Genomic DNA, 15437 nt, shown 5'->3' on the forward strand with positions numbered 1-15437 from the left:
AAATAATAATAAAAAGCCTAGGGATGGCCGGGCATGGTGGCACAGGCCTGTAATCCCAGCACTTGGGAGGATGGGGCAGGATGATTGCTGTGAGTTCAAAACCAGCCTGGGCTACAAAGTGAGCTCAAGGCCAGCCTGAACTGCATAGCGAGACTCTGTCTCAAACCACACACACACAAAACCCTGGGGATGTAGCTCAGTGTGAATGCTCTGGATTCAATCCCCAGTACCCACTCCAAAAATAAATAAATTAATTAATTAATTAATTAACTAAAATTTAAAAGGGATAGGTCTAGCATGGTGGTGCACACCTGTAATCCCAGCACTTGGCAGGCTGAGGCAGGAAAACTGCTGCAAGTTGGAGGTCAGCCTGGGCTACAAAGTGAGTTCAAGGCCAGCCTGAGCTGCATAGTGAAACCCTGTCTCAAAAAGACTTTTAAAAAAAAAAAAAAAAAAAAAAAAAAGGTAGGCATGACCCAAACCAGAGTCTCCTTGGAAGAGAATGTCCCAGGTGGGAGAATGAAAATGTTGCAGAAGAGGACTCGGGAGGTCCCTTCCTCTGTGTTCACGCCCACCCTCTCTCCCCAGTCCTGCCAGAGACTCCCCCGCAATTTGCCACCCCCGGGGCCCTGGAGGTCGGCACCCGCCGGCGGGTCGCCTGCTCTCTGGATGGGCTGTTTCCCGTCTCGGAGGCCAAGGTCCACCTGGCGCTGGGGGACCGCACGCTGAACGCCACAGTCACGTACCAGAATGACTCCCTGTCCGCCTCGGCCTGGCTGGAGGTGACCGCACAGGAGGAGGGCGACCGCCCGCTGGTGTGTGCCGTCCTGCTGGGGAACCGGAGTAGCGAGTCCCGGAGGAACCTGGCTGTCTACAGTAAGACCCGGGGTTGGTGGGTGTGGCTTCCTGGGCGTGGCCTTTGTTAGGGGCGGGCTCACCCTTCGCCCCGCCCCCCAAGCTTTCCAGAGCTGCAAGAACCGCCTACAAGCACAGGGGGCGGTGAGGCACCCCTGTAATCCCAGCACTCAGGAGGCTGAAGCAGGAGGATCACTGGGAATTTGAGGCCAGCCTTGGCTACATAGTGAGTTCAAGGCCAGTCTGAACTACATAGTGAGACCCTGCCTCTGAAAAACAAACAAAACAAAACCAGAAAAAGAACCTAGCTACAGTTAATGAGCATGGGCGGGGCTAGCCACGGGTGTGCCTGGCAGGGTGGGGCCCTTGCTAGGGGCGGGGCTCACCACGTGCCCCGCCCCCAGGCTTTCCAGAACCCATCCTGACACTGAACGAGACCGAGGTCTCAGAAGGGGATCTGGTGATGGTGACTTGTGAAGCTCACCCTGGAGCTTTCGTGACTCTGAGTGATGCCCCAGCCGAGCCTCTGTCCCAGAAATCGCAGTTGCTGCTGAACGCCAGCGCTGAGGATAACGGCCGCCGCTTCTCTTGCTCCGCGGCTCTGGACGTGGCCGGGCAGTTGCTGTACAAGAACCGGACCCGGCAGCTCACCGTCCTGTGTGAGTGGCATTGCTGACCCTGATCCCTGTGCCCTGAGCCCCGACCCCCGAGGCCCCCGTGCCCGCGGGCTCTGCCCTGACCGCTGTCCGCTCCTGCCATTCCTCAGATGGCCCCCGACTAGACGAGAGCGACTGCCCGGGGAACTGGACCTTGCCAGAGGGGTCCCAGCACACCCTGCGATGCCAGGCCTGGGGGAACCCACCCCCCCAGCTTAGGTGTCATCGCAAGAGCGACAACTCTTCGCTGCCCATTGGGAGCCTGAGGTCTATCAAGCGGGAACTCGCGGGCACCTACCTGTGCCGGGCCGTGAGCCCCCGCGGGGAGGTCAGCCGGGAGGTGCTGGTGACCGTTCTCCGTGAGTGCCGGGGTGGCCAGCGTGCGGGGCTGGGTGGGACCGCGGGCAGCGAGCTCTGCTCTGTCCTCACCGCCCCCCCTTGTGTCCTCCTGCAGACGACCAGGGTCACATGATCATCGTCATTGTGCTGGTAGTCGCCGGAGCGATCGTGGGCTCTGCGGCCGTAACCGCATACTTCTACAACCGCCAGCGGAAGATCAGGAAATACAAGCTGCAAAAGGCGGCCGAAGCTTTGCTGCTGAAGTCCAAGCCACAGCTGCCTGAGCCGGCTCCCTCAGCGCAGCAGCAGCAGCAGTGCTGAACGGACCCGAGGGCCGGACATGCGCCACACAGCTCTGCGCACCCTCTCGGGTGACGGAGGACAGGATGATGGCCTCAGGGCGAGGATGACATTTGGGATCCTGGTGTCTGCACCTATTGGACCCCAGGGTGGTGCACCTGACCTGTAGCCCCGGGGCTGAGCAGAAAAGCGAAAGAAGACTGGAGAATGAGGATGGGTGTGGGGCGCACGCCTGTCGTCCCAGCATTCTGGAGGCTGAGGCAGGAGGATCGCCTCAAGTCTGAGGCCAGCCTAGGCTACAAAGTGAGTTCAAGACCGGCCTGAACTGCATAGCAAGACCTGTGTCAAAACAAACAAAAAGACTTGGCATGTCTGTGAAGGGTGTTGAAGTCTGGCCTGGACACAGGGGCAGCGACAGAGACACAAACCTTTGGCTTTGTAGACCAAGAGCCGGGAACTATGGAGACTCACTCCCCACTGGCTGTGCCGAGGCCCCGCGGCCCGAAGGAGGAAGTTGCCTGCACACAGATATGGGCAGAGCTGAAAGACGAATAGCACACTTGCTCCGGAAATGCCAGCTCTGGTACTACTGTCTATTGACCGTGCCCAACTCTGGCCAATGACATATTTATTACTTTTTTAAACTTTTTTTTTTATCGGTTATTTACTGCGTACATTTTAGGAAGGCTAAAATGGTGAACAATGATGCAAACACTGCCTTGGGCGTGGTGGAGCATGCCTGTAATCCCAGCACTTGGGAGGCTGAAGCAGGAGGATCGTTGCGAGTTCAAGGCCAGCCCAGGCTACAAAGTGAGCTCAAGGCCAGCCTGAACTGCATAGCAAGACCTTGTCTCAAAAAGACAAAAAAGAAAAAAAATAAGATTCGAACAACGGTTCCTGCCCTCACAGAGCACACTTTGATATTACACAGTTAGAGTTACCAGGTACATGTGTACTGCACAAGAATACCTGGCAAAAGCATCAAGTGGATCTAGGATTTCTCACTTTATTGGCCGAGCTGCGTTCTCCCCAAAGGGTGTTCTTTTCTGTTTTGCTATTGGGCACAGAAGCACTATACGGACTAGTCATGGCTGCATGTTCTGCAACCACTCATTAACCCTCCCCCAACAATGGGCTGTTAGTCACCTCCCCACCCACAGCCATCTCTACCAGCGTTCCCGACACTGTGACAGTGCCTGAATGTCGTGCCAGCCCTTGGCAGTTAAGCCGTGGAATCCCTCGGAATGGAAGCCTTGACCTGGAGCCAATAAAGCACCCCCACCCCACCCCTTGGCCTCGACCTCCGTGGGTCGAGGGTAGGGGTCACATCCACTGGAGCTTTTTCTAGCCACCTCTGCGGCAGCCGCGACTTCCCACTTCCTTCCGCACCAAAAGCCTGCCGTCCAGCCCAACCCTGAGGCTTCCGTCCAAATCCTAGGCTTTTCCTGACTTTCTGCCACTGCAGTGAAAACGAAAGATCCCCATCCAGAAAAATGAAATAATATGTGGCTGACAACCGTGTCTGGAATCTCATTCTGGGTCGAAGGGAGCAGGGCAGGTGTGCTTTGCGGGACTCCTGAGCCCTCTCTGGGGCCCCCTGGCCCTCTCTGGGGCGGGTCTGGGGAGGCGGAGCTGAGGGGCCTCCTTATCTCCGGAGCCAGCCCGGCTCCCTGGCGCCAGGCCCCACCCTGGGGTCTCTGCCATGAGGTCTCTGCTTCTGCCGCTGCCCCTCTTGCTGGTGGCCGCCTATCCGGTAGGTGGGAGTGCGCCGAAGCGTCAGGCCGAGCTGTGGCTAAGCCCCAGCCCCAACCCCAGCCCCAGCCCCAGCCCCAGCCCTCTGGCGCCCCTGGGAGCCTCGGTGCCCTTCTGGGTGCGTCTGAGCCCGGAGCTGGTGGAGGTGGCCCCGGGGCGCTCGGTGTGGCTGAACTGCAGCACCAGCTGCCCCCTGCCGACGAAGCCCAGCCTTTCCACCCAGCTGCGGCGCGGCCGCACGGCCACCGGGCCGGGCTGGGTGTCCTACGAGTTGGTGAATGTGACGGCCTGGAGCTCCATCGCGCGCTGCCACGCCACCTGCGCGGGAGAAACGCGCCAGGCCATTGCGAGGATCAACGCTTACAGTGAGGGCAGCCCCTCCGGCGGGGCGGGCGGGCAGGGCGGAGGGCGGCGAGGCCTGGCCGCCGCTAGGAGGCGCCCGCGGGCCTGTCTCAGGGGCTCCCCTCTCGCTTTAGAGCGGCCGCGCAGCGTGATCCTGGAGCCGCCGGTCCGCGCGGGCGGCCGGTACACCCTGCGCTGCCACGTGACGCAGCTGTTCCCCGTGGGCTTCCTGGTGGTGACCCTGAGGCGTGGCGGCCGGGTCATCTATTTCGAAAGCCTGGAGCGCTACAAAGGCCTCGATCTGGCCAATGTGACCCTGACCTACACGTTTCGCGCCAGGCCCAGCGACCTCTGGCAGCTCGTGACCTGCCACGCGCGCCTCAATCTCGACGGCCTGGTGGTGCGCAGCAGCTCGGCGCCCGTCATCCTGGCAGCGCTGGGTGAGGCTCTCTGTGATCCTGGGGACCTGGGAACCCTGGTGTGCGTGCGCGTGTGCGTGTGCGTGTGTGTGTGAGATGACTCCAGGAGGGCACGCAGACCAGAGTGTGACGAGCGCCAGACTCGCTCCCGGGGCCCTGATTCTCCACCTCCTGCTCCCAGATTGGAGCCCCGAGTCCAAAGCCTTGGCCTTCTCCTCCATCGTGGCCTTCGTGGGGATCCTTCTAGCAGTGGGGACCGCCTCCCTGCGCAGGTGCCTAGCAACGCGGTCTAGAGGGGCACTCTCTGCCAGCTGAGTGCCAGGAAAAAGAAATCTGGAACAATTTACAATTCGGAAAAAACTGCTCGGATCAATAAAGCTTCCCCTCGGCATTCTCTATCCCCTGGTCTCGTGTCCTTGGGAGAAAATATAGTCTCCTTTTTGACCTGCTTTCTCCAAATTCCTTGTCTCCTTCAGAACACAGTTTGTTCCTCAAGGCTCACAGACCCAGTCTCAGAATCCCAGCCCCTCTGCATTTCCAGCCGGGGCAGTAAAACTTCACTTTTTGCTGGCTTTATCGGTGAGGTGCAGATGAGCTAAGCAGGGGCCGCGAAAGGCCCTGGGCCCGGGGAGGGCGGGTTTACGGTATGGTTGTTCCTGATTGGCTCTGCCGCCGCCACGCAGCAACCCTGATTGGATGTTAACTTTTCTTTCCCGCTCACACCCTCCACCTCCACTTTGGACCCGGGGCTTTCCCGAGCCCACGCCGCCCCCCGTGGAGCAAAAAACCTCATCCCCAGAGTTCACGCTTACCCACAAGTGGGCGGGACTACAGCGGTGAGGTATCCGTGTAGGGACTGCAAGAAAGAGGTAGTCAGATGTTCCACGTGCGATGTCTGGTAACGTCCTGGCAGTCATCGGGCAGGTGGGCACATGAAGGGGGTGGGTGTTAAAGCTTGGAGTCCAGATGCGAGGTCCAGAGGGTCACAGCTGGTCTCTTGGGCTCGCGCGGCTGCAGAATCAAGGCCCCGCCGCGGACACCTGCAGGCCAGGGCCCCGCTGGCCGAGCGCACCGCTCGCGCCGAGGCGCTCGGGAGAGGCAGGCGCTCCCCGGCGCCTAGACACTTGTCCGCTGCGCGCTGGGTAAATGCAGACCCCGAGCCGAGCCGACTCCAATTTAGACGCTCGCCAAGGCTGCGCGCACGCACACGTGTCCCCGACTCGCTGGCACTTTGGTCCCCGCCTCCTCCGTCGCGTGCCGAAGCGGAGCAGGAGGAGGACGCCGGGTGTGGCTGTTAATCCTCAGCTCCGTATGTTCAAAAGGAGAAGGATCCGTGAGAGGAGTCAACCCCCTCCCATGCTGCGCTCCCCCAAATCTCTCTTCCTCCTCGAATCAATCTCCGCCCTAAGGGGCGTGCTCTGGGAGGAGCTAAGGGGAGGGGCGTGGCCTGGAGTCCAGCACTGATTCCTAGCATCCACACACGGGTGGGTGGGGGTTTGGGCAGGGCAACCCAGCAGCCCCCACCTCCGCGTCGCGGCCGGGTATGACGCGGGAGAGCGTAGTCGCCCCCAGAAGGCTCCAGGCAATCGGGTTGACCTCCGCGTAGACTCCGGGGGTCGCTCGCTCATCGCCTTCACCAAGGCCGGGAGCCCGGTGCACGCTCGCCTCCAGCCCCGCTCCCCGCCGCCGCCGCCTCTGCCGCCGCCCCCTCCTTGGAAACCAAGTTACCAACGTTTAAACCAATCCCCGGGCGCAAGCCTGCCTCCCCCACACTCCACCCGCCGCGCCGTCCTCTAGCCCAGCTCGTCACTCGCGCTCCCCTCGCCTCCTGCGCTTCCCCCGCGGCGGCGATGCCAGGGCCTTCGCCAGGGCCGCGCCGGGCGCTACTCAGCCTCTGGGCTGCCCTGGGCCTGGAGATCCTCGGCCTCACAGGTAAGAGCCGCTCCGTGAGCGCAGGGCGGGGGTGGAGTTGACGGACCCGAACGGCGGCCCCGCGCCCCTGCCGGCTCCGCCCCCTGCTCGTCCCACGCTCCTGCCCGCACCTGGAGCCTGGGTCCTCTCCGCCGTCTCCCTCCCCCTGCACACACGGAGATCCGGCTCCCCAGCTCCTGCTCTCCTGGGTCTCTACCTATTTTCTTGGAGATGCAGGTGTTCTGCACCCAACCGCGCGCCCTGGAGACCCTAGAGTGCTCCCGTCCCTCTCCGCGCGCCCCTCGCTCCCCGTGGTGCACCGTGGTCCACGGACCGGCAGCCCCCACCTCCCCCCGCGATCTGCAAAGACCCCTTTGGGAGCCCCAACGGTCGTGACTCACAGGCGCTGTCCCCGCTTCACCCGGAGCCCTGGCAACCGGGCCCCTCGGCCGTTCCCGTGGTTCCTTCCTCGTCTCCTTCCCACGTTCTTCATCCACATTTGGGGACCTCCCTCGACCCGGCCTCCCCTCTCCTTTACCTTCGCCCCAGTCTCAGCCTCCTCCCCTCCCGGCGATCTTTCAGGACCTCCAGAACTGGCCCGGTCCCCACCCCCCACCAGCGGTCCCCTCCTCCCAGCCTTGCTGTGCGCACCGAGACCCCATCTTTTCCGCTCCTCTCTCCCTCCCCCACGCTTCCCCCACTTCCTCGGAGCCCTGGGGTCCACGGCAGAGCCACCCTCGAGGTCCGGACTTGGAGAGCACCTCCAACCCCAAGGCCTGGGCAGGACGCGGGTCTCCTGGGTTCTTTGCGGACCGCAGCCTCCTGTGGTCCTGGGAAGCCCTGACTTCGGCGTAGCGGCGCCGAGATCTCAGGGAGTTGGCTGCCCAGGCTGAGCCCGCGTTTCCCCTGGCAGCGGTCGCGCAGGAGCCCTTCTGGGCGGACCTGCAGCCCCGCGTGGCGCTCGTGGAGCGCGGGGGCTCGCTGTGGCTGAACTGCAGCACCAACTGCCCTCGGCCTGAGCGCGGTGGCCTGGAGACCTCTCTGCGCCGCAACGGGACCCAAAGGGGATTGCGCTGGCTGGCGCGACAGCTGGTGGACATCCGCGAACCTGAGACCCAGCCCGTGTGCTTCTTCCGCTGCGCTCGGCGCACGCTGCAGGCGCGCGGGCTCATCCGCACTTTCCGTGAGTTCTCGGGTGGGGGGGGCGCGCTCCACTCCCCTACTTTCCCTCGCTTCCACGCCCCGCCCCCTGGATCTCCGGGTCCTCCCCTTGGGGCTCCACCCCCTGCGTCCCCGGGCTCTCGCGTCTGAGCCCCGGCTCCCCACGCTCCCGCGTTTCCAAAAGCAGCGGTTCCTTCCTTTGCAGAGAAACCAGATCGCGTAGAGCTGGTGCCGCTGCCTCCCTGGCAGCCGGTGGGCGAGAACTTCACCCTGAGTTGTAGGGTCCCAGGAGCCGGACCCCGCGGGAGCCTCACGCTGACCCTACTGCGGGGCGCCCAGGAGCTGATCCGACGAAGCTTTTCGGGGGAGCCGCCCCGAGCGCGGGGCGCGGTGCTCACGGCCACGGTGCTGGCGCGCAGGGAGGACCATGGCGCTAATTTCTCCTGCCGAGCGGAGCTGGACCTGCGGCCGCACGGCCTGGGGCTGTTTGAAAACATCTCGGAGCCCAGACAGCTCCGAACCTTCGGTGAGCGGGTGCGGGGACCCCTAGTGAGGCCGGGCGGATGTCGAAGAAATTTAGAGGCTCATGCATGTGAATGCTAATCCTTACTTCAGTACTCAGCAGCTGGTTTGTTTCGTCTCTGTGCCTTCAGGATGATACTACAAGACATGCATGTTAAGCCTAGTACACACTGAGCGCTCAGTATATCGATTCAAATTCTGAACCGGGCCTGGTGGTTCATGCCTCTAATCCCTGCGCTCGGGAGGCTGAAGCGGGAGGGTCACTGTGATTTCGAAGACAGCCTGGGGTACATAGTGAGCTCAAAAGCAGTCTGGAGTACATAGCGAGACCCTGTCTCAAAAAGCAGTCATAACAATGATAATAAGTTCAAGGTCTGTTCTTCCGCCCTTAGCCCTGCCTCCGGAGCCCCCGCGTCTCCGTGGTCCCCGGCTCTTAGAAGTGGGCTCAGAAAGGCCGGTGAGCTGCACTTTGGACAAACTCTTTCCTGCCCCAGAGGCTGGGGTTTACCTCGCGCTGGGAGACCAGAGGCTGAATGCTGATGTCACCCTGGAGGAGGACGCCCTCACGGCCACTGCCACAGCCACTGGTACCGCAGAGCAGGAGGGCTCCAGGCAGCTGATCTGCCAAGTGAATCTAGGGGGCGAAATCCGCCAGGCCCAGGAAAACGTGACGGTCTACAGTAAGTGGGAATAGGGCGGGGGCCTGGGAGGCTGGGGGCGGGGCAAGAGGAGTTAGTGGGCGGGACCAATAGTGGGCGGGACGGGGAGAAAGGGGCGGGGCAGATACAGAGGAGCGTGAATAACTGAGGAGGCGGAGCCTCAGGGGCAAGGCCTTGGTTTTTTCGAAGCTGGGGGTGGGCCAGAGAAGGGGCGGGGCTTGGCCGGTAGGAGGGGCGTGGTCAGGGGGACTTCGGCCAATGCTGTGCCCCCAGGCTTCCCCGAGCCACTCCTGAATCTGAGCGAGCCCAGCGCGCCTGAGGGGCAGACGGTGACAGTAACTTGCACAGCTGGGGCGCAAGCTCTGGTCACGCTGGAGGGAATTGCAGCTCCTGCTGCGGGGCAACCTGTCCAGCTCCAGCTCAATGTGACCGAGAATGACGACGGGCGTGGCTTCTTCTGCTACGCCACCCTCGAGGTGGACGGAGAGACGCTTAGCAAGAACGATAGCACTGAGCTGCGCGTCCTCTGTGAGTTGGCGACCTCGGAGGACCTGCCGGGTCTCTGACCATGTCGGGGTGGCGGGGCGACCCCTCATTCGCCTCCTCTAGCTTCTGGGACCCTTGCCCGCAGATGCCCCCCGGCTGGACGACTCCGACTGTCCGCGAAACTGGACGTGGCCCGAGGGCCCGGAGCAGACGCTGCGCTGCGACGCCCGCGGGAACCCGGAGCCTTCGGTGCACTGTGCGCGGCCCGACGGTGGGGCAGTGCTGGCGCTGGGTCGGCCTGGCCCGGTGACGCGCGCGCTGGCGGGCACTTACCGCTGCACTGCCGCCAGTGCGCAGGGCACGGCCGTCAAGGAGGTGACGCTGACCGTGGAGTGTGAGTAGGGGTGTGAACGGGCCGGCCGTAGCTTTAGGATTCTCAGGGCCTAGGCTCTGAAGTGTGCCGTGGGGAGAGATTTTGAGAAAAGCAAGCAGCTGGTGAGCGGGGTCCCTGCTTTGAGATTAAGGAAAATTCTTACGAGCAGGAGCCGAGCGTGGTGGCACACGCCTGTCATTCCAGCACTCGGGAGGCTGAGACAGGAGGGTCGCTGTGAATGCAAGGCCAGCCTGGGCTACATAGCCAGGCCATGTCTCAGAAAGAAAGGAAAGAAAAAACAAAGCCTCGAAACAGTTTAGCAAGGCTTACCTAGCACTGACACTAAGTAGGTAAGGGTCCCGGCCCACCCAGGGTGCAGTCTGCCCCTCTTTCTGGTGGTCCTGAGACGCAGGGGGACATCGGATAGTCAAAATCAGCGCCACGCACCCCGTTCCAGACGCGCCAGCACTGGACAACGTGGACTGCCCGGATCGCATGACTTGGGTGGAGGGAACCGAGGCATCTCTGAGCTGTGCGGCACATGGGGTCCCGGCCCCCAACGTGAGCTGCGTGCGCTCCGGCCAGGCGGACGCGGTGGAGGGGCTGCTGCTCGTGGCCCGGGAGCATGCAGGCACCTACCGCTGCGAGGCCACCAACACGCGAGGTTCTGCAGCCAAAACTGTGGCCATCACGGTGGAGTGTGAGCAGAGGCGCCCGGGGGCCACCCCGGCAGGGGTTCCTGTCCGTCCTCCGTGTGACCCCCGGGCTCCCTGCTTTGCAGATGGCCCCAGCTTTGAAGAGCCGGGCTGCCCGAGCAACTGGACGTGGGTGGAAGGATCCGGGTCGCTGTTCTCCTGCGAGGTGGACGGGAAGCCGCAGCCCAGCGTGGAGTGCGCAGGCTCCGAGGACGCCAATGAGGGGGTGGTGCTGCCGCTGGTCTCCTCCAAACCCAGCCCCCGAGGCCCCCCTCCCCCTAGTGACCTGCCACCCGGGGTCTACCTCTGCAACGCCACCAACCCCCACGGCTCCTCGGTCAAAACCGTGGTCGTGAGCGCGGAGTGTGAGCGGGGCCCGGGTGGGCGGGGAGGAGGGGGTGCCCCCCGAGTGCGCCTCCCTGACCCATCCTCCTGGCCGCTTTGCAGCGCCGCCCCACATGGACGAGTCCACCTGCCCCGGTCACCAGACGTGGCTGGAAGGGGCTCGGGCTGCCGCGCTAGCCTGCTCCGCCCGGGGCCGCCCGTCCCCACGCGTGCTCTGCCTGCGCCAGGGCGCACCCCGGCCGGAGAGGTCGCGCGTGTCCCGGGAGGACGCGGGGATCTACCGCTGTGAGGCCACCAATGCGCACGGCTCGGACTCCCGGACAGTCACCGTGGGCGTGGAATGTGAGTACGGGGGACACAGGATGGATGGGACTCAGAGAAAAGGGACTTGCGAGGGTGGCATAGCCGCGGGAGCTGGGGGCACCTCCTCCAATCCCAGACTTGGGGACCAGGAAGCCGGCCTCAATCCGGGCGGAATGGAAAGTCTAGAGAACAGGAGCTCAGCCCCTCCCAAAAGCGGGCTCAAGACAGTGGTGTGGGGCCTCATTTCCCACCCAGTAAGAAAATCGTGATTTTTTAATTTAATGTTTTTGGAGGTTGCTGAGAACTGAACCTAGGGCCTTGACATTGGGTTACATCCCCAAGGCATTCCATTTTTTTCCCTTTAAGACAGAGTCCTACTAAGTCACAGGCTAACCTCAAACTTGCAATCCTCCTGCCTCAGCCTCCCGGAGTCCTGGGATTATTGGTGTGCACGTCCACACTGGCCTGGAGTAGAACTTTTTAGGGGTGGGGTTGAAACAGACTCTAGATTGGTAACCCACCACACCCAGCTGGGGCAGAATTCTTGTCTCCAGCAACAGGCTCTGTGAGGGGTGCCTGTCTGAGAAGGGATGGTCCCTGACCGACTGTGGTGGGCCAATGGGATTTGGTCAGCTATGTCAGCGCTGATCGCCCCCCATTTGCCTCTGTCCCCTGCAGACCGGCCAGTGGTGGCCGAGCTGGCTGCCTCCCCGCCCAGCGTGCGGCCGGGAGGGAACTTCACCTTGACCTGCCGCGCCGAGGCATGGCCTCCTGCGCAGATCAGCTGGCGCGCGCCCCCGGGGGCTCCCAACATCGGCCTGTCCAGCAACAATAGCACGCTGAGTGTGGCAGGCGCCATGGGCAGCCACGGCGGGGAGTACGAGTGCGCGGCCACCAACGCGCACGGGCGCCACACACGGCGCATCACGGTGCGCGTGGCTGGTAAGTGGCAGCTGGGAGAGAGACAGTGGCTCTGTAGGAGGGCGTGACCCAAGTCTTGGGCTCTGACCCGCCTCTGACTCTGTCTACAGATGACACCAAAGTGGGCCAAAGTAGAAACCAAGGGAGCCAGGTGTGGTGGTGCACGCCTGTCATCCCATCACTTGGGAGGCTGAGGCAGGAGGATTGCCACAAGTTCAAGCCAGCCTGAACGTTGAGAGACCCTTTTCTCTAAAAAAAAAAAAATAAATAAAAAGAAATTTAAAAAGGGGAGAGAAAGGAAGGAAGGATGAAAAGAAAAAAAAAAAGAAAAGAGAAAGAAGAAAGAAAGAACGAAAAAGAGAGGGAATTCAAAGGGTAGGGCTATTGGTGGTGGGCTAGGGGTGGGAAGTGGTAGAGTCTGGAGACTGGAGCAGGACCTTTCAGGGTTCTGACTGCGGTGAAGAGGGCTTATTACCTTGGAGTAGGGGAGCTGGGGATGTAGCTCAGTGGTACAGCACCTGACCAGCAAGCCTGAGGCCATGGGTTCGATCCCCAATAAGAAAAAAAGACGGAAAGAGACGAAATCAGGCCATGGTGGCAGAGGAGGCAGGAGGGTAGCCTGGATTCGAGGCCGCCTGGGCTACAGAGTGAGATCCTGTCTCGAAAACCAAACCAAAACAAACCCCAGTGAATGGGTTCTGGGAGGGGGGCACGTGACCCTATTCCCGGCGGCTGTGTCTCCATGGGAGAGGGGGGTTGCAGAAAGGCCAAGGGGAGCGGGTCCCCTAGATCCCATCCCCACTACGGGCAGCTCCCGCGGCCGGGGTCTGTCTGGAGTGGGCGTTCATGCTGGTGTCCGGACTACGGGCTCAAGTCCCCTTCTGAGCAGGGTGTGACCTGGGCCTGGGGTCTCCCTGTGTCCCGGGGCAGGTGCGCGGGGATGCACTGACCTCGGGTGTCCCCGGTCCCGCGCGCAGGTCCCTGGCTGTGGGTCGCCGTGGGCGGCGCGGCGGGGGGCGCGGCGCTGCTGGCCGCGGGCGCAGGCCTGGCCGTGTACGTGCGCTCCACCGCCTGCAAGAAGGGCGAATACAACGTGCAGGAGGCCGAGAGCTCGGGCGAGGCCGTGTGTCTCAACGGCGCGGGCGGCGGTGGCGGCGGCGAGGCGGGGGACGCAGCCACGGAGTCCCCGGCCGGGGGCGAGGTCTTCGCCATCCAGCTGACGCCCGCGTGAGCTGCTCCCCTGTCCCCGCGGGCCGGGGCCGCCCCCACGCGCCACAGGGGGGTTATTATTGTTCTATTTATTCATTTATTTATTCAACTCCAGGAGCGTCACCCCCATTTTCTACCCAGCTCCCCCAATAAAGTTTTTATAAAGGACTCTGGTTCTCTGTCTTGTTTGGTTTTTTTTGCGGGGGGGGAGGGGCGGCGCAGGAGATTGAACCAGGGCCTTTGCCCGGAGCTCCACCCCTAGCCCCCCACTTCTGACACACATATTTTATTGTGAGGTCGGGTCTCACCATGCAGCCCAGGCTGGCCTCGAACTCGTGGGGGTTGAGTACTGGGATTACTGGCTTCCGTTTTCGAAATGTGGACTGGTGTGTGTGAGTTCCCACCTTCAGGAGTATTCATTCATAAAAAAAATTTCTTTTAAGTTCTTTTTAAGAGTGCAGTAGGCGCAAGCACCCTCCAGGCAGCCTGTGTGCCCTGTGACCTGGTGCTGGCCGCTGCGCCCGGTTCCTGCAATCACTTGACCCTTGGGCAGGACCCGCAGCCTCTTCCTCTTGCCCTGCTTATCTCTTCCGCCAGCGCTGCCCTCTGCCCCGGCCGGCAGCCCCGGGAGCTCGGGTGCTTTCCCCGGGCCTGGTTACCAACAAAGCCAGGGTGGGCTGCCAGGATGGGCGGGGCCCCTTGGGGGCCCCAGGCCACTATGCCTGTCAGCTCTCAGGATGTCCCTCTCCAAGGGCACGCCCTGCCCCACCCTCAGAGCCTTGGGGAGCCTGTGTCCTCTCGGTGCCTCAGTTTACCCCCACTTGCCTTTCCACTGGGCATGCATGATGGGATTTGAACAAACAGGGCACTGCCATCCCTCCCCCAACAGCAGAAGGAGAGAACAGCTGGCCTCCCCACCTCCTCCTCTCTGCTCCTCAAGAGCAGAACGCTGGGTCCCAGAGAAGGAAATCGGCCTGGCAGCGCGGAGCCCAGTTGGCTGCCGTGTGCACGACAGGCAAAGATGGAAACAGGAAACAAGGCAGGAAGCCCCCACCCCCAGCCAGGGTTGAACCCAGGGCCTTGAATACCAGGCAAGTGCTCTACCACTGAGGTACACCCCAGCTGTCCTGGGAGCCCACAAAATCCTGCCTGCCACAGGGCCCTTGCCTTTGCTGTTTCTTTTTTATTTTTTAAGATAAGTTTTCACTAGGTTGTTAAGTTGCCCAGAGTGGGCTCAGAATTTGCAGCCTTCCTGCCACAGCCTCCCAGAGTGCTGGATTACAGGTCTGTGCCACCACACTTGGTCTTTGTTCTTTCTATTCAGCAGCATGTGCACCCACTGAGTTCTGGCACGTAGTAGTTGCTCAATAAATGTTGAATACATGGAGAAAAACAGCCATGTCTTTGCAGACAGTCAGAAACCTTCATGTGTTCAATGTGTAGTCTCGCACGCCTGTGATCCAGAGTTTGCTGGAATGCTGAGGCAGTGCAAGCCCAGCCTGGGCAACTTAGTGAGATCCCGTCTCAAAATAAAAAATTAAGAAAGGGCTATAGATGGAGCTCAGTCTGAAGGCCCCGGGTTCAACTCCAAGTGATGCACACAGAAAAAAAAAAAAAAACTTTTCCCCTCCGTCCCAAGACTGACAATGCACCCAGGATGGGACCCCCATGTCACACTGCTGCCCTCAGAGCAGCACTCCTCTACGGCAGCGCTAACATCGAGTAACACCGACCAATGCTGAGAACTTGCTTTATTTGGTGCCTAGCTAAGCCTGGTTGGGGAAGGGGGACAGTGGGGGCCGGTCTCCCCGGGATTCACACATGGGAGGCAGGCGTCAGGGTTTCTCCTCTCCTAGGAGTCTCCCCTTCTTTCCTCTTGGAAACTGAGGCAGAAGAGGCTCAGCTGGCTGAAGGGCAGTTTACATTGCCTGAGGTGGGCCCTCGAGAGGACCCAGGGACACCCCGCATCTGCCACACAGCTTTTTGGGCTGCACGGTCTTCCTGGGCACCAGCCAGCAACCGGAGCAACGGGTACCATATTTCTTATACCTGCAGTGGGGGTACAAGAAACCACCATTCAGAATGCAGCAGGTGCCGGGCGTGGTGGCGCACACCTGTAATCCCAGCACTCGCGAGGCTGAGGCAGGAGGATCGTTGCGAGTTCGAGACCAGCCTGGGCTACAAAGTGA

General features: G+C 61.7%; 4 protein-coding genes across 5 annotated transcripts in view; 3 read left to right on the top strand and 1 right to left on the bottom strand.

The window, feature by feature from the left end:
• The window catches only part of Icam1 (intercellular adhesion molecule 1), an 11819-nt gene extending 9025 nt beyond the window's left edge, over positions 1-2794 (top strand). For both annotated transcript variants that reach the window (XM_005405586.2, XM_005405587.2), the window contains exons 4-7: positions 589-876; positions 1260-1514; positions 1622-1870; positions 1966-2794. In XM_005405586.2, the coding sequence (XP_005405643.1) occupies positions 589-876; positions 1260-1514; positions 1622-1870; positions 1966-2171 (998 nt within the window). In that variant the 3' untranslated portion in view covers positions 2172-2794. The remainder of the gene's footprint in view (positions 1-588; positions 877-1259; positions 1515-1621; positions 1871-1965) is intronic.
• A 161-nt stretch (positions 2795-2955) lies between these two features.
• Positions 2956-5107, top strand: Icam4 (intercellular adhesion molecule 4 (Landsteiner-Wiener blood group)). Its single transcript, XM_013505169.1, has 3 exons — positions 2956-4267; positions 4379-4684; positions 4845-5107. Exons 1-3 carry the CDS (start codon positions 3853-3855, stop codon positions 4976-4978), a joined length of 855 nt encoding a protein of 284 aa, XP_013360623.1. The 5' UTR covers positions 2956-3852; the 3' UTR covers positions 4979-5107.
• Positions 5108-5180: 73 nt separating this feature from the next.
• Positions 5181-13416, top strand: Icam5 (intercellular adhesion molecule 5, telencephalin). Its single transcript, XM_013505160.1, has 11 exons — positions 5181-6595; positions 7488-7757; positions 7941-8261; positions 8650-8937; positions 9190-9444; positions 9548-9796; positions 10233-10475; positions 10557-10835; positions 10918-11157; positions 11797-12060; positions 13017-13416. Exons 1-11 carry the CDS (start codon positions 6514-6516, stop codon positions 13268-13270), a joined length of 2745 nt encoding a protein of 914 aa, XP_013360614.1. The 5' UTR covers positions 5181-6513; the 3' UTR covers positions 13271-13416.
• A 1568-nt stretch (positions 13417-14984) lies between these two features.
• The window catches only part of Zglp1 (zinc finger, GATA-like protein 1), a 4849-nt gene continuing 4396 nt past the window's right edge, over positions 14985-15437 (bottom strand). The window contains exon 5 of the mRNA XM_005405588.2: positions 14985-15297. Coding sequence (XP_005405645.1) covers positions 15168-15297 — 130 coding nt within the window. The 3' untranslated portion in view covers positions 14985-15167. The remainder of the gene's footprint in view (positions 15298-15437) is intronic.

This window comes from Chinchilla lanigera, unplaced genomic scaffold (assembly GCF_000276665.1).
Source record: "Chinchilla lanigera isolate Chin_1 unplaced genomic scaffold, ChiLan1.0 scaffold00094, whole genome shotgun sequence".
Classification (NCBI taxonomy): domain Eukaryota; kingdom Metazoa; phylum Chordata; class Mammalia; order Rodentia; family Chinchillidae; genus Chinchilla; species Chinchilla lanigera.